Source organism: Podarcis cretensis, assembly GCF_951804945.1.
Source record: "Podarcis cretensis genome assembly, chromosome: 3".
NCBI classification, from domain to species: Eukaryota; Metazoa; Chordata; class Lepidosauria; order Squamata; family Lacertidae; genus Podarcis; species Podarcis cretensis.
This window is the reverse complement of record NC_137172.1, coordinates 12,056,022-12,076,839: the sequence shown is the minus strand read 5'-3', so window position 1 is coordinate 12,076,839 and position 20,818 is coordinate 12,056,022. Positions and strand designations below refer to the sequence as shown.

Below are 20,818 nucleotides of genomic sequence, written 5' to 3'. Positions count from 1 at the left end.
ATTTTCCAGAAATGCAAAGCTAACGCACATTTTTGCAAATAGTTACAAAGTGTGCCGAAAGACAAGTAGATTTTAGTCAACGTGTTTCTTAGACAGTAAAGTTTCTTTACCCCTTTCCATTTTCTTACATTAGCTGTGGCCAACATGTTCTCAGGATCAATTAGAGTACGCAAGAGCCCCATTAACTGAACAGCGCCCCCAAGCTCGGGGTCAGTGTCACAGATCATTTGCTCAATGACTACGTTTATGAGGAGAATGTCCTGAAACAAACAGAGACAAATTAGACACACTTTCAGAAATTTAACAAAGGGAAATAGTATTTTTTTCCTTTTGCGGGGGAAGGGTAATAATAGGAATCTATGACAGTTTTTGATTTTGGCTACCATCTCTCAGGGTACCAATTACTGAGCTTTGTGTAATTTCCCACCTTTATTGATGAGGATGTTTATTTCCTCTTCATTAAAAAAAGGAACTCATGGAGAGTTCACTTGTGATGTATATTTTTAAGCTCCACCTTACTTTTTGTAATTTTTAGTTGTTTTAAACATAATATTATGTAATATTGCATTTCAATATTAACATTGCGTTCTGATTGTTGTAGCCTGTCCTGGAGCCTTAAATTGAAGAAAGGGTAATAAATTGTAATAAAATAAAAATTATAATATGGTGGTTCTTAGGTATTTTTTCACCCATATGAAGTCATTTTTATTGCTATGTAGCCTATTGAACATTTTAACCGTTTGATATGTTTCTGCTATGCAGTGTTTTTGGAGACTGTGTGTTAAAGACAACAGATTTTCACAATGAACCCTTTGCAAATTTAAGTTAATAGGCAGGGTTAATTGCCTAGTGGCCATTTGCTACCTCAGATATCTATTGCCTTCAGGGACTGCCACACTATTTTTGCCCAACAATTCACACACGTTTGCTTACATGTGGTTTCTTCCAGCAGCACGTGTACAAGAAGACAGGGAGGAGATGGGAAAGAAACCTAATTATGGAGGCCCAATATGACCTGCCTAGATTCTGATACACCAAAAGCCTTCAAACTACCTGGTGACTCTTCTAGAGCTTCCATAAGAGAGCTTTATAAAAGTTAAGTGTAAGAGTACCAGGACCCACCTTCTCTAGCCGCTGCCTCTCTTATGAGATTTGCAGCCAAATTACTACTTCTGATTACACTGGGCAACAATTTTTTACTTTTTGAATATTGTCTAGATTTCTACAACTGATTTAGGGTATTTTTGCACTGCTGAATCAGGAAATGGCATCCGTTTCTCTCCATTGGGTCAGGTTTACTGTAAACTGAATGGTGGGCATTGATAAAGGTAAGTACACGTAAATTGCATGTTGCTTCACCATTTTTCAAACTTCAGGGCTTGAACTTCCGTTTCTTGGAACTCCTGGAATGCTCAGCGGCAGGGAGGTCTCTCTTCAGAGTCCAACAGTAGTCAGCCATCAGGACTGCGTCCCAGCAACCCTGACACCTGGTCTCCATCTCTTTCATGTCCTGATGGAATCTCTCCCCCTGCTCATCACTCATTGAACCCAGGTTCTCAGGAAACCGGTCCATATGTGAAAATAGGTAGTGCATCTTGACGCTCATGTTGCAGCCCAGGTTTCTGAAAGCAGTCAGCATGTTGTTGACAAGTTCTGTGTACTTTCTGGCCTTATTGTTGCCAAGAAAGTTACCGTATTTTTCGCCCCATAGGACGCACCAAGGTTTTTTGGGGGGAAATAAAGGGGGGAAAAAATATTTTCCCCCCAGGCACTTGTGGGGCCGGGAGCGGGGAGAAGCGCTCTTCTCCCAGCCGCCCACCTTCAGACCAGGTCCGGGGACAGCGGGAAGACGTGCTGCGCCTCCCAGCTGTCCCCGGAGCCTGCGTTTTTTGGGGGGGGAAATGAATAAAAAAAAAATTATTCTCCCCCCCCAGCCGCGGCTGCCGCCCCAAGCCTTGCGCACATCTGCCCGAAGCACGGGGCACCCTCCGGAGGGCTCCCCGTGCTTCGGGCGGCAGGCTGCTGTCCCAAGCCTCGCGCGCTCGGCAGTACCACCCGCCGGGCGCGCAAGGCTTGTGGACACTCGCCGCGGCTGCAGGCTGCTGCCCGCAAGCCTTGTGAGCCCGTGGCAACTCCCGCGGGCTTGCAAGGCTTGCGGATAGCTTCCTGAAGCCTGGAGAGCGAGAGGGGTTGGTGCGCACCGATGCCTCTCGCTCTCCAGGCTTCAGCGTAAGCCTGCATTCGCCCCATAGGACGCACACACATTTCCCCTTCATTTTTGGAGGGGAAAAAGTGCGTCCTATGGGGCGAAAAATACGGTATTCACTACCAGAACAAATGCCTTCCACGCTTTCAGTTCCACTTCGTTCATTGAGTTTCCAAACTCTGGATCTCTGATGAACTGATGGATCTGAGGATCGTCAAAGATGCCAGCTTTCAACTTCTCCATGGTCAATCCTGGAAAAGCCTGGCACAAGTAAGTGAAGCAGTCACCATCCTTGTCCAGAGCCTTGGTGAACTGCTTGATTAAGCCGAGCTTAATGTGCAGCGGTGGGAAGAGTATTCTGTCGCTGTCCACCAGAGGGTTGTTGATGACGTTCCTTTTTTTGCAAGGCACCAATTCCTCCCACACAGGCCAGTGCTTCTTTGTGTAATGCTGAGCAAGGTCCCTACTATCCCACATGCACAGAAAACATGGGTACTTGGTGAAGCCAGACTATTGTCCCAACAAAAAGTTCACCATCTTCAGGTCAACACAAATAAACCACTTATGCTGATCATAACCAATTTTCTTCAGCACATACTTCACCGCTTCATAGTTCTCCTTCAGTGTACTCGAGTGAGCCAGGGGTATAGAGGCAAACTGGTTGCCGTTGTGTAGCAGAACACATTTCAGGGATCGCTTGCTGCTGTCAGTGAACAGTCTCCAATCTTTGGGTTTGTACTGTGGCACTCCAAGCTTGAGCAGAAGCTGCGCAATATCTGCACAGTACACCAAGTCCTTCTCATCCGAGAAAAAACGGAGGTACTCTTGATGCCTGTTGCGGAAGAAGCTGATGCGAGCGCTGTCAGAGAGGAGGTTTTTCTCCTTCAGTCTGGATGCCAACAGTTCGGCAGAGTCCTTTGACAAGCTGAGGTCGCGAACTAGATCATTCAACTCCTTTTGGGAAAATGGATGTGGAGCATCATCTTCAAGAACCACTTCTTCTTCTTCATATCCTTCAACACTGGAGGCATCTTCATCACTAATGTCAGGAAGTTCTCCGAAGATAGGCACTGGAATTTCATCACAATGAGCTACAGGACGACGTGCTGATCGAAGATCAGGATACTTCGTGGGGCAGCTGCCCCATTAACTTAGTTTTGATCCCCCAACTTTATGCTTTGCCACACCAATTTATGGAAGATTTCGAGGTTTTATGACTTCAAACTGATCCCTTTTCGACATAATCACCCAGAACTATCGGACCTGAATACTTCTTGTCATTAAAATAATAATTTCCAATCAAAACAATTATTCAACATGGCATTTTACCCCCACCAACTTGTTCTAAAATGCTCCACACAAGCGTACATGTGAACAAAAACGTAAAAAAGCGACATGTGGCCATAGCTCAAAAACCTGTCCTGATTGAGAAAAACAATGTGATTTTTGGATTCAGCGCATCAGATTCATCCTAAATCAACTGAAAAAACGCAGACAACAAATTTGTTGTTGACCAGTGCTATTATTTGAGTTTTGTGGTTGCTCACAATTTAGAGAGAGAGAAACGTTCAAACTCCAAAGCAGAGTATCCACCCCCAGATACAAACTCTGGGTGTGTAATTAAAAAATAAATAAATCTGGGACACCTATGAGACAAAAGATGACAAGGAGTAACACTGCCTTGCCATGAGCAACCAACAGTGGAGTAGTAAATTGGAACCCAGTGGCCCAAGGACTGATGCAACCCTTGTTGGAGAACACTCTTTCAGAGCGAACCTGTGTTTGCTAAATGAATCAAACATGTCAGGTGTAACAGGTCAGGAAGCTCTCATGTCAGCCCAAATTATAGTTCAGAATACAGTGGTACCTTGTGTTACGGACGGGATCCGTTCCGGAGGCCCGTCCGTAACGTGAAATGCCCGCAACTTGAAGTGCTGGATCTACGCAGTGTGATTTGCTGCTTCTGCACATGCGCAAAGCACAATTTAGTGCTTCTGTGCATGCGCGAGCAGCAAAACCCGGAAGTAACCCATTCCGGTACTTCAGGGTTGCCGCGGGACGTAATGCGAAAAGACGCAACATGAAGCGGATGCAACACGAGGTATGACTATACAAGTCTGTGATCTTAGACTGGGTGTGTGTGTGTGTGAAATATTGAAGAACACTACATTTTTTACTTAATAAAAGGAACATAGTGGTAGGACTGGCCATTGCCAGCCGTATCATATAAGCATACTGCATCTTTCTTACATCGTCACTCTGCTGGGCTTCCTGCATTACAAATTCCCGCACCATGGATGGACTGAATTCTACCAGGTAAGAAAATATGTCTGTAGCAGCAGATCTAACTTGCAGATCGTCCATGCCCTGAAATGAAAATCATATTAACAGTGAAAAAGAGGTATTATGGAGTTCGTAATGCTATACAAAGCTATTACAATACAGTAAAACTCTGACTTCAAATATACAAGAGGATAGTAATTCTATTTCTACAAGCCATGGGGTACAAAAGCTTTCTTTATCATCCTCAAGAGTCTATGGCTGTGAATCTAAGGGTGTAGATTTGGACATTTCGCCCCCCCCCCCCAAAAAAAGGAGTCCAACTTTGTTGCCTTGAAATTCAGGTAGTTAAACTATATGCAGGATTAGTGGCTATTTGTGAAGATGATGTGCTGATCCAGAGTTCCTGTGAGTGGATCTTTGCTCAAAGGACACTCCCACCAGAAAAAGGGGTGTGTGTGATTTTTCTGGAATCTTCCTTCCCCCTGCAGCCTCCAGAGAAATTGCTCCAGAGGGTTGGAGAACTCTCTGGAACAGCATAGCAGGTGTCACCAGGGTTTATAAGGGGAAACTGTAAAAACCACCTCTGCGAGGCCCTCTGCTGGATCGTCCACAAATGGAAGAGCCCTTCTGTTGGTTGAAGTGCAACCCAAGGTGATTTAAAGGATACAAATTTGAAAAAACCCTTTTCCCTCTGTCTGTTGGATACCTAAACATGGCCACTGAATCTTAGTGCTCTGTTTTTTATACACACATATTTGTCACTTCAGTGATCACTGTATATTTAAATAATTCAGTAATCATTTAAATATCTATGAACTGTATCTTTCTCAAAGGCTCTACATACATCAGAGACTAGTATTAGAATCAGCCAACCTATGAACAATTTGAAAGAGTGCAATAGCGCAAAAATGTAAAGACAAACGAATGAGACACCTCAAAGCTTGCCCGTACTTTACCATTCAACTCACCATTACTATTTCAAGAGCAGGAAGAATTCCTAACTTTGCCAACGTTTTGAAAAACGTGTCTCTGTTCTGGGGCTGCAATGTCTGCGAAAATGCACAAAACTCCTTGAAGAAGTTAACCTGCAGGAGGTGAAAGAAACATTTCAATACAGAAAGTGCCAGTACACAGCCAATAAGTAAACATTTATACAGTTTCAGATATTAACAGAATCTGAGTTTTAACTCAACACAAAGAACACATATTTCAAGCAAAAGAGGCAGCAGCGTTAGCACACTATTTCCCAAGGTAAAAGCATCCAAACTGGACTTACCAGTTCACGCCTTTTGTCATCATCTGTAGCTTCGTCAGTTAATTGTGCAAAAACTTCAGACAAAAACTTTTCATCTTCCTGTACAATACAGCAATTTTTACATAGTTATGACACAAAGTTCTCTATTTTATAGCTGCAATGCAAAATCAGGTTTTGTACTGTTGCAAGTTACTCTCTTCTTTCATGTACCACTAAACTAATGCGTCCACCTGTGCTATACTGCCTATGCTTTCACAGCTAGGAAGGCAGATTCCACAGATTTACAAGTCACTTTTTCCCTCCAGAGAGTCCCACTGCAGTAAGCAGTATTATGTATGAACATGTATGAACAGCATTGTTTCAATTTACCAAAGACAAGTCTATCAGTCATAATGGTCAACTCGTGCCCAATCAGTATAGGAACCTAGCTTAAGATTCTTTTAAGTATCCATACAATGAATTCAAAATGCAGATGCCTATAGTTAGTAAGAAGAAATTGATGAATGAATGAAAGCAGACTTTTCCCATCCCTGATAAACCTCTGCATCTCCTTCTCCATCCAGCTTCTTCAGGGGGAAAAGGATTCCTCCTCTCACTCAGGTCTCTTTCCTCCCTCCAAGCTTCTTTGGGAAACAATGGAGGGAAGTAAAGCCAAAAAGACCAATTACACCCACATTATTGCCCACCCCTATAACTAGGTGTATGATCTGAATGTACGAGGCTTCAATACAATCTGTATAACCTCCAACTGAGGTGCAAAAAAGTGCACCAGGAGCCCTACACATTTATATCTGCCCTGTGGATTGTCTGAGGTATCAAACTGGCACTGCTAATTTGCTGCTCCACACCAAATTTAAAGAGTTTTAGAAGTCAAGCACTTGTGACTTCAACAGAACAATCAAGCCAGTGTTTTTGTTCCAACAAGAAATTTAGGACTGAGTTTTTACAATTTCTTAAGCCTTGCAGTTGCAGACTCAACAGTGATGATGCTAGACTCATTCTCAATTGGTGTATCTGACCTAAAAAATGTAAAACAAAAACAAAAACAGTGAGTCATATTATTATAACCCTCTTGATAGTTTTCTAGCATTAAGTGCTGCATGTGTTGAGCTTGACTGTGAAAAGATTATATAAAAGATTTAGTGAACTAGGAGAAGGAAGAGGCAGGCACAGTGCAAGGCAGGGACAATCCAAGCCTTTAAATTAAGCAGCTAAAAACATGTCATTAAAAAAAACACAGTACAGATTAATGCCTCCCCCCCCCCAATTCTCTCCTAATAATCTGGGAAGACACAGTAACAAGACAGATATATTAGTGTTTACAAGTTTCCACCCATCTGGAAATGGTTCAACTGCACATAAGTCAATGTAACTTTGCTAAGCCAAAACACAGATGTTACACACTTTTAGAACTGGAGGTGGGTGGGTAACACATAAATAGGTCATAGCCATTTTTTGCTTCCTACTGTCCTATTCCCAAAATGGCCCACCATCTCATTAAAGTCTTCTCTGACACTGGAGTTTGTATGCTATTTTTAGAGATAGTCCAACTCTTAGAAACGCATCATTATATGAAACTGTCATAATGCACACAAAAAATCAGGACCCGTAAGTTAGTGAGCTGCTTCTTATGCAACCCTCCTCAACCAAAGGTTAATGACTGTGTCACAAACTGTCATGCTCATGACATATATGGGGACATATCCCTACATCAAATTGTCTCCTTCTCTTGGATATTTGGATACACACGAGTCCAATGATCAAAGCTTACGAAGTACTGAATATCACTTTTACTTTAGGTAAAAAAAGGTAGAAGTATGTCAGCAATTAATTAGGCATATAGTTATTTCTTCATTTGTGTAATGCATGGCTGCAGGGGCATTACTGGAGAAAAAGGAACTGTACTGGACAGTCTCAAATATTAACTAGTCATTTCTCTGCAAGTTACAGCTTAAGTGTTTCTATTTGCAAAGTCTTTATAAGGACCCTGAAAGGAAATATAAAAAACACTAGTTAATAAGGATTGCAGTACTGTCTATGGCAAGCAAAACATCTCCCTACTCAGGACATGACCTGAGTCTGTATTTGCTTGCCCCCAGAAAGTAGGGGGAAGCTTTGAGGTTATGAGGACAACCTCCAAAATGGCTAACGGGCATAAGTGAAGATCCAAAAAGTCACACAAACTACACATACCGGTGTGTGTGCCTGTTTTACAATCACGGCGTAAGATAAATCACTGAAGCAGCTTTCAAGGTGTTTGCAACATGGCATGGTTACATATATATGCCATGGTTGAAATATTCCTATTCAAACAAGGAAGTTAAAAATAATCCCATGGGCATGCATAAAACCTTGGGCTGTCTTCTGAAGTAGCTCTTTGGACCTCAGTTATCAAGTAATTAAGATGCTACTCATGCTTATTATACAGGTCGCTTCTACCTACTACTGCTCATAACACTACCAATCAGAAGAGTCGTCCAACATCTATTCATTTGGAATGCTTAGAGATATGCAGGCAGCAAGAAACCTCAAAAAGTACACCAATTTCATGTTGCCACAGCAGCAGCAGCCAAGGACCAAAATAAAAGAAACTGTTTCCAAAACACAGTTGTTGGCAAGTATTGAAAATATCTCCTCCATGTGTTCTGCTTTTGGAAGACAAGAGGGAGGCAGAAAGGGGGAAATACCAAGAAGTTGTATTGTTTATGACGTATTAGCAATTTAGGTCAATACTCAATATCAAAGTACTCAAGTTACAGAATATTTAAAATCAAGCTTGAAGCATCAAGAACAACGTAAATCTATTTAAAATCTTAGAAAAATCCCACCCATTAAAATCCCCATCCATTATGTCTGGCCTCCATCAAAGAAGAACTTCTACAGTTGTAAAACCGAGCAAGGGCCAATCTACATGGACTTCCATTACAAGCAATAGTGTGTTATATTCAATGTAGTGCTAAGGCAAATATTTTGCCAGCCCAATAATTTCTTCTTGCACAACAGAATGCTGCCCCTCTCTTCCATACCCCAAGCCCCTAAATCTATTGCGGGAGTTCCCTCAACCCCCTGAAGCAGATCTGGGGGTCAGTGCAGGTTGTGCATGGGTGGGGGGGGGGGAGTCCCACTGCAGAAGCAGAATTTATTTTGCTTGTGCAATTTTTTTAGTTGACTATAGCTCAGAGTCTTGAGCAGGGTTTCCCAAACTTTGGTATCCAGCTGTTTTTGGAGTACCTTGCAGCTTGCCAGACAGAACAAATCCCCCTCTTCTCCCCCTGTGCACTGTTCCAGAGGTTCTCCCAACTGCCCCAGAGCCAACTGGGTGGTATGGGAGATGTGCAGGGGAAGGGGAAGAGGAAGATCCACTGTGCAAGTCCTTGCATGGGGCATCTGCTGCAGGGGCTCATTAGCTGAATCCCAATCAGTGTCTCTAAACTAGGTCAAATGTTTTTAGGAGGAGGCATGCAGCACTTCACTATCTCATGAAGACAGTAACACTATCTAGGTGCAGAAATACATCTTGATCTGACTATTGTTTATATCTGTAATATATGAACTACCCCTCTAATGCTGAACCGCCTTGCATAAACTCTTTAAACCACACTTTTTGAGTGACTGGAGTATTGTCTTTAAAAAGGGCATTTCCACTCCATTCCACAGCTTTTTTAAAGTGTTCCCTAACATTTTATCATCTGAAAAACTGAAAGCTTTCCTCAACGTCTTATAATCAAAGGTTTAAAAGATTTATCAGGGTACAGTATATCTTGTTGCACTCTAGGCTTGCGTTGCTGTTAGGTTATGCCCAACAGTGGGCATGAGTTCAACCACCTTGCTATCAACAAAAAATGACAATGACCCAAGTAATCATTTAGCGAAGATTTAGTCAACTTCTGTCTTTTCACTGGACAGGGTGAACTTGAAGATGAATTGAACCCAAGCAATTGCCTATGGATGACACACTGCAGGTGGTATGGCAGCCAATAAAACATTGCAACTAACACATTATTTTAAGAACCACATCAGATTATTTAAATCTACATTTGTTCTGGCCGTATCTTCCAAAAGTCTGTGAACTACCATATGCTGCCACTTAAGGGCTTAAGAGCAAAATGACAAGGTTTACAGCCTCCAAAGAGCTGGAATTCACTCGTTTTCATTTGGCTCCCACAATCTGACATATAAAAACTGCAAACTAAGACTATGTAGGAAGACAAGGTTCTATATTCTTAAATGCTGGCATGTGAAATGTTTTCTTCAATACATTATTTGTACTACAAAATTAGGAGTACCTAAAAATGAACTCGGAGCTCTCAAACAATAGTTCTGGCAGCTAGGGGGTTAAACAGAGGATTTGTCAGACATTCCCCGTTTGTCAGACCATTTAACTCTATTTTTAAGCTATTATGCAAAAAGATTTCCTAAATCTAGGAGAATTATAACAGCAAATTCTAAATAAGATTATGCCAACAACAAAAAATGTTAACTAGAAGGAGGATTGCTTTTTTATTCATGGGGAAGAGACTACAGAACAGATCAATGGGAAAGCCCATTATTTTCATGCAGCAGGTCCTGGGCTCAGTCCTTAGTATCTTCAATTAAGGTAGGTGGTGATACAAATATCTCTATGTGAAATGCTGGAGTTTCTTCCAATCACAATAGACAACACTGTGCTAGGTGGACATAAGACAGCTTCCTACGTCCCCTACAGTCAAACCCTTGGTTTAGCTCTTTTTAAAAAGTTTCTTGGGATGAACAAGGTTATGCTCAGGAGATTCTTAATTTGTTTCCTGCGTATTTTTAAAATATTTTGTTAGAGGATTCACAGAAACAAAAAACAGTAATCATAAGCCAGCCAAGAGAAATTATCGAGTTTGTTTTCGATTTAGCTTCAGAACCTTATGATTGTTGCATAATTTTATAGAGAGCTAAAACATTTACAGAATTAAAAAGCTGTGCCTTTCTCATGCAGCCTGTATAAAACTTTAATCAAATAATGTTACAATTCGAATATTACAGTTTGTAAGTGTAAGAAGGCTAATGATAGCATTTGTGAGAGTTGCTATTTATACTGCATTTCGCTTTTAATACAACACACAACACAGCTGCTTATAAGCAGGAAAAAACTGTTAACCATCTGCCACGAATAAGGCCACTGCTGAAAGGCACCTACCTCTCACATAACAGAATGAGCTGAACGTAATGTATCTGCTTTAGAAGGAATACACTGTGCTTATGAAGAAGACTGTGAAATACACAACTGAGACATTACAGCAAAGAACAAAGCTAGCCAAGGGGGGTGAGGAGGAAGCACCAGAACTACTAAATTAGGTTTAAAAGAATGTACCACAAACAGGACTGAATTAAAGGCATGCTACGGTTAACCTCACATTTGTATGTCAAATCTCTAAAATGCAAGCCTTCCAAACGTCTAGTTTCACTTACCTGCAGCATACTGACAATCTCGACTTTGTTAAAGAAAATGAAAGATGTGAGAGTAGAAAGAAAATTTTCTTCAAAAACTGATGGTGTTGGCAAGATGATGTCCTGGATGTACTGTACCCTGTAAGTCTGATGAATCTTTTGCCTAAGTTCAGAGTCTGTTATGGGTATGACCTCTTTAAACTTTGCTGTTTTGGTCAAGAATTCTCTGTGCCTTTTTGGCTGAGCTAATGCAGGGTCATACTCAAGGCATCCCACAACATCCATAATGCACTCGTCTGAAAACATCACCTCAAAAAGAGTTGCTTTATTGAGGAACAAAATTCCTCGGATAATTTCATACAAATGATGTAAGCCTTCAGTATTTTCTAGGTTTTCACAAAGCTGGAAAAGCTGCAATAATTTTTTAATGTAGCCTTCATTTTCCAAAGCCAAAGCTAGTTTTTCTCTACGGATGGGCGATGAGAGAACTGAGGTAACTAGGTCTGCAATCTCTTCGAGTTTGTTAAGTTCACAAGTAGGGAGATCAATCAAATGACTTGTTTCTGGCATTTCCTCAAAGCGCTCTTCTTCAGATTCATCAATGAGATCCTGTGTGACTTCCACTGAAGGGTCCTTACCTTGAACCTAAAAATGGAAACATGAACAATTGCTGACTCATTCTGAAACATACTGGTGACTGTCGGAGGCAGAGAAGAGGAAATAAATAATTTGGTCAAATCACATAACATTAATAGGCTTCTGCAAACTGACCAGGAATGAAATGTGGCTCTTGGGCTGCGCAAACTCAGGCTCTGTTCCTGCGACTGATGCTGATAGTGCGAAAAGGGGAAAGAACTTTCTTGTGGCCCACCAGAGCTGTGCATATGAGCAACTGTTCTGAACATGACTCATTGGCAAAGGATCAACAGTTCTATTCACATCCCAACCCAGTAGATGTCACACAGGAGAGTCACATGCAGTCTATGGTGGCTGTAATTCCAGGCACAGGAGTACTCTGCTAGGAGACAAGGCAGCCCAAGTAGTTGGTTTAAAGCTCAGTCCTAAGAATTGGATGAAACTTACACATTATAGTCCTATACAGATTCATATAAAGCATTTTACAGAACATGTAGACACACAGCACCATGTTTTCAGTTACATGTTATTTCACACACATGTACATGTCATGGAGCTTAGAATTACTGTTTCTCCGAAGCATGAACTTGTAGCACTGCAGGCACATTTGCTGCCATGTAAAATGCCAAGGAAGCCTAAAATATTACTATAAAAAGGGGCAATTGAAAAACACCCATGAAATGAGCAAGCAGGTGAAACTGTAAAATAAGCCTGTGCCCTGATGCCATGAAGTTCTAACACTGTACTATGAAATTCTATGACTGTGTTACATGTAAGCAATAATAACATAACATGTTCAAAGTGGGATTTGTAAATAATATGATTGGAATAAAAATGTGGTAAGTTTTAAAAAGATTAACCTTACCTGGCAAATTTTCTCCCAGATTTCATCACAGCCAGCTTTTTCTTGAAAACTCAGGGCTAAATCATAATTCTCTGCTTCTGACCAAACAATCAAAGTATCCTATTTCAAAACGAAAGACTATACTGATTATTTGATTCCATACAAGTACAACAGTGGCATACAATTAGGTTGATATATCCAACAAAACAACTTGGTGAAACAGGATACTGGGGTTTTTTATTTAAAAAATGCTACCTTTTTAGAACTGCTCTTCATATGCCCTTTCACAATTTCCTATCCCAGCTTTTAATTAGAAATATTAACCCTCCAGTTTAAAGAAACAGTAATATTTACAACTGATCATATATTATACAGACGACATTATTTTTACAATATAATTTACCATATAAATCACCAGTGATCTACAGTGAATGCAGTTGAATGCTCTCTGGTTACGCGTGTCTGCATAAAAGGCCAAGAGGCTAGCTATGTATTTAAGAACATCTATGATTCAATCCCTAGCATCACCAGATACAGCTGAGACACTCCCTGCCTGAAACCCTGGAAAGCCACTGCCAATCATTGTAGACAATACCAAGCCAGACAGACCAATGGCCTGACTCAGTATAAGGCAGCTTCCTATGTTCCTATCAAAGGCATGCACAGAACCTAATAAAATTCACCCAGGAAGTATAATGATTTATCTTAATTGTCACAGTAATATATTCTTTTTCTTTTAGAAAGAGAACAGCAAGAGGTAGGGAACTGCAATGTCCTGAAATTGGGGGGGGGGGGATTCTCTGACATTATGAGTATTCGTGATGATCCAGATAGAATTTTGCATTTCTTTGTTTATAGAAAATTATATTATACTGTGAAGCCTTCAGCATTAAGACATGACACACAACACTAGCAATGAATATCTAGTTGATCAGAGAAAATGGGAAGTCACCTCACCTCTCTTGATTTTGCTCTCTCAGAGAAGCAGGCAGAGACCATTGTTTATCATGTTCATGAGGATACAACAGGAGTTGAAAAGCTTGCATGATATACCACTTAACTATTTCCTGAGACACAACTCTTATTTTCAACACATACAGCTGATGTATTTAGGATCAGAAAGCCATACTGTAAAGGGACAGAATCTTAAAACCACCCTCTCACTGAAGCAGCATTAATTCAAAGTCATAAAAAGATAGATTTCTATTTTTATGGAGAGATTTGCAAGTTAATTATTATCTTGTCATCTTTTGTTCACAGGATCAGGATAGGTTAGGAAAGCTATGAAGAAAAACCCCTTTCCTAAAAAACATTTTAAAATTAGTGGAAAATGTTAAACTGGAGGTAGGCTTGTTTAACCTGGAGGTAGTCTGTATGAATTGTGTATTGCTTTGTAACGATTTGTTGGGTCTCTGGACCGTAATAAAGATTGTTGTTGTTGTTTAATTTTAATAACTTTTAAAGTGTACAAAAGCACGCCTAGCATACATTAAAAGACTGCTATTAAACAACCTTAAAGAAACGAGTACCAACTTTGAACCACATTTTTGAGAATGAAGTCTGCCCACTTGTACAAATAAAAATCATTTGTGCAACGGGACTTCTTGTTTTAATTCTCTCCTCTAGCCCCCTAGAGGCCCCCAAAATCTGCTGTGGAGGGTCCCTCAACCAATGTAATTTAATCAAAACAAAAGACAAATGAAACTTAGTTAACAATATTGTGGCTTTTATTATTTCAGGCATTTTTGAAATGCAAACCCACAGCCAATATTAAAGTAATTTCTGTTAATGCTTGAACTGGCAACCCAGCTATGCTTCTATGAAGACGTTTATATAATCATCTATGATGATGCATCAAATCTCATATTTGGGATTTTGGACCCTTTCCCAAAATACACAGAACAACAAAATACCACCAGTATTTCCCAAATGCTTATTTTGGTGGGGTGGGTATTAAACTTGCTTCCTGTCTCTTGCATCAGACCTGTTTCTACTAGTTAAAAATCTTCGGAGGCAACTTGGATACAACACTAATATTGCAACTGCATTGCATAAAACAGCTTCATATATGCTGGCATTAGAGCTAGGACAGAGTGAAAAAGGAGAGGCTCTTTACTACAGTAAAAATAAACTATATGTTTACTACTAAATTCTTCTTGTTCTTGGAACTAAAATGTACGCAAGAGTTTCTATATATACATAGAATGATTGAAAAGGATAACAAGTGGCTGCAACCTGTGTATTTTTGAATTTGTGTTCAAGCCTTGCTAAACCTATTTATAGACAAGATTTACTTATTTCAGCCCTGAGCCTTCATTCTATTCCATGCAAAACGGTTCCTGTGCCAGCAGAGTTCTAATGAAGTCAAGTGAAATTTTCCAAAGGGACAGAAGTCAGGTCACCTTCTGTGGATCCAACTATAAATCTGAAACCTACAATTGTCTTCAGTGACACAAGCCTCACTGCTGGGCGTATAAAATTTTTCCTACACAGTTCCTTTCCAAAATCCTCATATTTCATATCTCAACACTCCGTGCTGAACCTCTTGTAGCTTCCTGAAGATCCAAAGAAAGTGTTATATTTTCTGAAATTCTGCACCAGCCAGTTTGAACCTTTCCCCTAACCTTATTTATTGAGGGACAGATCCAGCCATGGTAGCAGTGCCCTAAATGAGATTTGGAACATCTGCCTATCACGTCAGGCCACATTCTCAAAAATATTTATCACTCATATTCTTTGTGACATTCTTACAGACGAGTCATTGTGAAAGGGTTTTTTTTGTTTTAACATCATACTAATTCAAAATACACTTTTTATCCATGAACTCTTTGTTCTCTAGAAAGTTACTGACGGAATAAGGCTCTTAGTCACCATGTGTAGGTTACTCTGTAAACCAAAGGGAAGTCTACTATGGGATTACACACACACACACACACACACACACACTCTCTCTCTATATATATATATACACACATACATAGTAGATAATATTATTATTAATAATAATAATAATAATAATAATAATAATAGAATTAGGAATCAGTTTTATGGCTGAGTTCAGACAATATTTCTTGGCGTCATGAAACATGGGCTGTGAAGCTGGGGACAAGTATCAAAACTGAGCACTTTGCCTTCGTCTCATGCGATGGCTTCAGTGCTTCATTCTTGCTTTGCATTAAACTTGAAGTTCCTAATACATCTCAGTTGGAAAACTCTTGTGTAAAGTCAGGTAGCTAACCAAAATAATAAGACAGGATGCAATCATAGTTTTATGAAGATGGGGAAGATTATCCAAAACTGTTGTATGGCTGTAACTTTAATCAGTAAGCCTTTGCAAGGAATTAAATTCAAAAGAGTAAACGTATCTGGGATATCCCCTCCTGCCCCCCAAATTAATATACTAAACTTAATTTGCAATATGGGGGAAATGGTGCAGTACTTATAACAGACTAAGTACTCCTTAATCATTCCAACACTAGAATGGTCAAAGAAACATGTAATCTAGCTTTTAAAGTCCCGTCCCCCCAGGTTCCTTCCTTTCTGTCATAGAATGCACTCGCAATTAAGTAGTGTGCCAACTCTGTGCAAACAAGAGATTTCTGTACAATGGCAACACAGTAGATACTTATAGGAAAAAGCTAGTACATGCCTGCTGTTTTTGATATGCAGTGTTTGGATTTATCTTCGATTCCAACAAAAGCGAACCTGAAAAAAGAAGAATTACAGTTAGGAACCTATGTGAAGTAAAATGAGTTTTATAGAAATCAGAAATCTATGTTTCAGAGCACCACCCTCCAGTCTAACAGTTTCATACAAGCAATGATGAAAGACAGCAGAGATAAACACAAAATCAAAATACACATCTGCAAGTCCATTCTAATACCTTGAGAGGCAACTAAAAGCAAATACAACTACACCATATAATTTTTCTTACTCATGAAATAATGTATTCTTATCTTCTTGAGGTGGCTGACATATATTCTGTTCAATCTTACTCGACTAGGAGTGATCGCCAAAGAAGAAGAAGATATTCTGTTGCGGTATATTCATAACACTAAACTCTTTAACCCTAAACTTTGTATTATGTGTGTGTCTAAGCAGTCATGTATCGTGGCAACCGCTCGAGTAATCTTTTCCAGCCCTCACAAGGTTTATTTAGCACATTAACACCTGTTCGTTAGCAACGTTGCCAATACATTTTCTAAAAACAGCTTTCCTGATCTTTAAAGAAAAAGAACCTATTACAACAAGAGTTTAAATCTTTGCTACAAATATATTGCAACAAGGAAACTTTTTTAAAAGAGGCCTTCACACCAAAACATATACATATACATATACATATACATATACATATATATATATATATATATACACACACACACCCCGTATTTTTCGCTCTATAACACGCACCCGACCATAACACGCATGTAGTTTTTAGAGGAGGAAAATCCATAGGCATGCCACCCGTAGGCATTCCCTCCATAACATGCACAGACATTTCCCCTTACTTTTTAGGAGGAAAAAAGTGAGTGTTATGGTGCAAAAAATACGGTATATTTCAATGGGAGGCTTATAAAGATTCCATCCTAAGGGGCAATGTTAAGGTATTGCTTTGGATACTTATAACCCAGTTCTCAATACACTTCGAAATAAACATGTCGAATTCATAGCTACTAACTAGTAACTGAGCTACTCTAAAAGTTGAAGTATTAGCACACAAAAAACCTTTTGAAACTATGTTCCATATTATTTAGGCATCTGTCAGAGTAATGGGCCCGGTAGCCTTAAAAGAGGCAGGAATCGAGAGAAAAAAGAGGGGTCTCCTTCCCCATCGTAGGCACTAGTTTCACCTAAGGAAGTGTTTAGGGTTTTTCCCCCTGTAAAACTGTCAGATGAACAAGGACCTGAAGAAGACTGTTCAACGTAATAAATTTCGTTATCAAGTATGAAGTGCCTTTGAATGGGCCATCTCATTGGGATAAGCTTTTGAGCCAAGCTTTCAAGAACTGCAAGGAATTTCACGTCTGGACAGGAAGATGGAAGTGGAAAGACTAGTGGTATTTGGAAGAGTAACTCTGATACCACTGCAGGCCTGTAAACAGCCATGGCCTGGTCATCTACTAGTAAGAATCACCTGAACGAAGGTGACTAAGTAGGGAAGCTGCCTCCCCTCCCCCCCTTAACCTTTCAGCCCCTTTCTTCTTATGACAGAAAACAACTAATGTTTAACCTAGGGGGGGGGATGGGATTACTAATGACTTCTGCAACCTTATGGGGAGGGTACTAAAGAGAGGGGGGAGAGAAAAGAAGAGAACTGTGATCTTTCAAGGAGGGCAAGAGACAAGAACTGAGGGAAGAGAGTGGCTAGAATCACAGATCTGTGGAGTTGGCAAAGGGACCCCAAGGGTCATCTAGCCCAACCCGCCTGCCATTATTGCAACTATTGATACTGTTGCAGGCAGGTAATCAGCAGCGCCTGTCAGCCTTTATTTTTTCCCCCCTTAATATTTTGTGGGGTGGGGAAGAGAGAACAAAAACACGAATAACTTGCTCCCGAGACTTCAAAGTGAGAGGGAAGGAGGATTGTGTTGTGAGAGACAAGAGGTGCTCCGAAGCACCCTTGCAGGGAGCCATCTGCCCCCTAAGCTATCAGCCTTAGGACGAAGTGGGGGGGGGGGGGGAAGCTCCTCAGGGTCCCGATGGGAAACCAGGAGGGGGGCCCTCTCGGGGCCTGAGGACCACCTCGCCGCCTCCCCCCTCCTGCCGCTCTCCATTGTCCCAGCCAGCCCAGCCTCCGCCTCGCCCCATTATTATCCCTGCCCCTCCTCACCGTCCGACTCGGCCCGCACCAGCAGCGACATCCCCTTGAGCCGCTCCACGTAGGTGGACGAGACGTGCCCGGTGCCCCTGTCGTCCCATTGCCGCTCTTCGTTGAGCGTGTAGACCTTCACCCGCCGCCGGGTGTCCGACATGGTGCGCGGCCCGGCCCGGCCGGACTGCGAGGGGCTGAGGAAGGGGCGGCAGAGGGAAGGGAGGGGAAGGAGAAGAAGAGGGCACCGCCGCTCAGGAGCCCTTTAACTCGCCGCTTCTCATGGCGCCCGGGCCTGCCGCCTCTGCCTCCGCCTCCGAGTCCCCCCCCCCCCTCAGCGTCACCAGGCGAGCAGCAGCAGCAGCAGCAGCGACTACCACCGCGGCGCGGCCGCCATCTTGTAATCCGACTCCTGTCCCGTCCCTGCCTTTCTCTTCCTCTCAGAGCCGGGGAGGGAGGGGGGAGGAGCGGGGCGGAAGGCCTGCACGGGCTCCACTAGCAGGGGCTACGGCGGCCGAGAAGCGAAGGAAAGCGAACGCGAGCGGGCGCACGCCTTCGAGCTCGCGTAGTTTGGAAGGGAAGGGCTGAGGAGGAGGAGGAGTTGTTGATGTGATGGGGAGGGGAGGGGGTTGCGCCTGCGCGGTTGCGCCTGCTCCTGCTGAGCGCGGGAAGGCGGCGTTCCTTCGCCTCTCTCGACCTCTCTGGCAGTTGTCGGCACATAGACTCATGGCAAGAAACGTGCAGAGAGACGCATGTGGCGAGAGTCTGAGGCCCGCGCAGATTAAAAAAAACAAAAACACGTCCACAGCCCTTCCCAGGAATTTAAATTAAATTATAATTAAATTTAGTTAATTATAATTAAATAAGTAACACATGCACCAATATTTGAACACAGGAACAAACAATCTGAAGAAGTGTGCATGCACAGGGAAGCTTATACCCAGAACAAACTTAGTTGGTCTCTATGGTGCTACTGGACAATTTTTAATTTTTTTAATTTCTGCTGTGTCAGACTAACAAGGCTACCTACCTGAAACAATCAGTTAAGGTTCCCCACACACAACCACCATTCCAACTGCATCCAGGTGTTTCTTATCTTGTGTTTTTATGAGGCACCCTGAGATGTGCGGACGAAGGGTGGCATACACATTTAACAAAGATAAATAATAACAAAATAATACATTGATTTCATAGCTGCTGGTTTGAAAAGGAGTCATGCCACGGGTTCACGCATGTTCTTTGTTGCAAATGAGACGAAAGTGGGCTGCGTTTTCTAAAAGCTTTGAAGGTTCTTGCGCCTGCCTTCTTTTTCGTACCATTTTCCCATTTAAATGTTATTTGAAATGTATTAAAGAAGGGATTAAAGAGACTTCCGGGACGCCGCGGCCGCTGAAAAGGAGTGTGAGATAACTCCTCTGGGGGAGTCTCAAACAGCATGGAGATTTAGAGGGGTCGCGAAGGCTACGTGAACCCTGAAACCACAGGAGGGAATCCTGCAGGACAAGGTACCCTGCGACGCTGCCTGTGCTCGCCTGTGTTGCCGGCGTTTAACAAGGCTGGAGCTGCAGTGTAAAGGGGAGGCAACAGACTCCATGCTGTGAAGCCTCAAACTCCGAGGGAAAGCGGCGGACCTCCAACAACAGTGGAGAAGCTGGGAAGTAGCTATAAATCACTGTGGAAAAAGCAGTGGGGATAAAGAAATACTGGAAATTACTTAGATAAGATTAAAGGAACGTTTTGATAAGAACCCAGCGGAGAAGAAATAATTGGTGAAAAGGAGGAGGAGCCCATTCCTGGCAGTAAGGTGAAAAGAAAGTATAGCAAGACGCTGGTAGAGAGGAAACAAAAGAGGAAAAGAGGAAACAAGCTGCCAGTGAGTGTGTGGTGGAAAGACCTCAGACACAAAGTATAAAGTGTCAGAGGCAAGGTAACAGTTGAACTACTATATCGACTAGGGAGAGGGGAAAAAGACTTTTCTGTTTCATCGGGACAGAGAGCGCTTTAACCAGCACGGGTTTCGGTGGAGGACTTTTGCTTTTAAACCTCAGGATTGGGGAGAATTGGGACTTAAACGGAGTGTGGAATATAGGTGCCTTAGCAGCGCTCTGTGTTTAAAGACAGGGACTGTGAGACTGTGTTTAAAGTTTGTTTAAAGTTTGCTTAAAGATGGTGAGACTGTGAAAGGACTGCCATATTGAGTGAGTTAAAGGGGACCCGCCTTCTTCATCCCCAACCGGATACGTTTTTGAGCTTCAGAGACAGCTGTGATTCTCTTGATTCTTCGGGATTTAAAGAGACATACACCCCGGGATGCAAAGTTAAAGAATACGTTTTCGCAGGACCTTGCTTATGAGTTTGAGAACCCCC

At 41.8% G+C, this 20,818-nt stretch overlaps 1 protein-coding gene across 2 annotated transcripts in view; it reads right to left on the bottom strand.

The window, feature by feature from the left end:
• The window catches only part of PPP4R3B (protein phosphatase 4 regulatory subunit 3B), a 34,241-nt gene extending 15,315 nt beyond the window's left edge, over window positions 1–18,926 (bottom strand). Inside the window, exons 1-8 of one of the 2 annotated variants that reach the window (XM_079968594.1) lie at window positions 18,473–18,926; window positions 16,292–16,347; window positions 12,664–12,762; window positions 11,184–11,807; window positions 5,766–5,843; window positions 5,458–5,574; window positions 4,457–4,573; window positions 111–260 (exon numbers count right to left, since the gene is read on the bottom strand). In XM_079968594.1, the coding sequence (XP_079824720.1) occupies window positions 111–260; window positions 4,457–4,573; window positions 5,458–5,574; window positions 5,766–5,843; window positions 11,184–11,807; window positions 12,664–12,762; window positions 16,292–16,347; window positions 18,473–18,614 (1,383 nt within the window). In that variant the 5' untranslated portion in view covers window positions 18,615–18,926. The remainder of the gene's footprint in view (window positions 1–110; window positions 261–4,456; window positions 4,574–5,457; window positions 5,575–5,765; window positions 5,844–11,183; window positions 11,808–12,663; window positions 12,763–16,291; window positions 16,348–18,472) is intronic. The other variant, XM_079968595.1, reaches the window with a different exon arrangement.
• Between the last annotated feature and the right edge of the window lie 1,892 nt (window positions 18,927–20,818).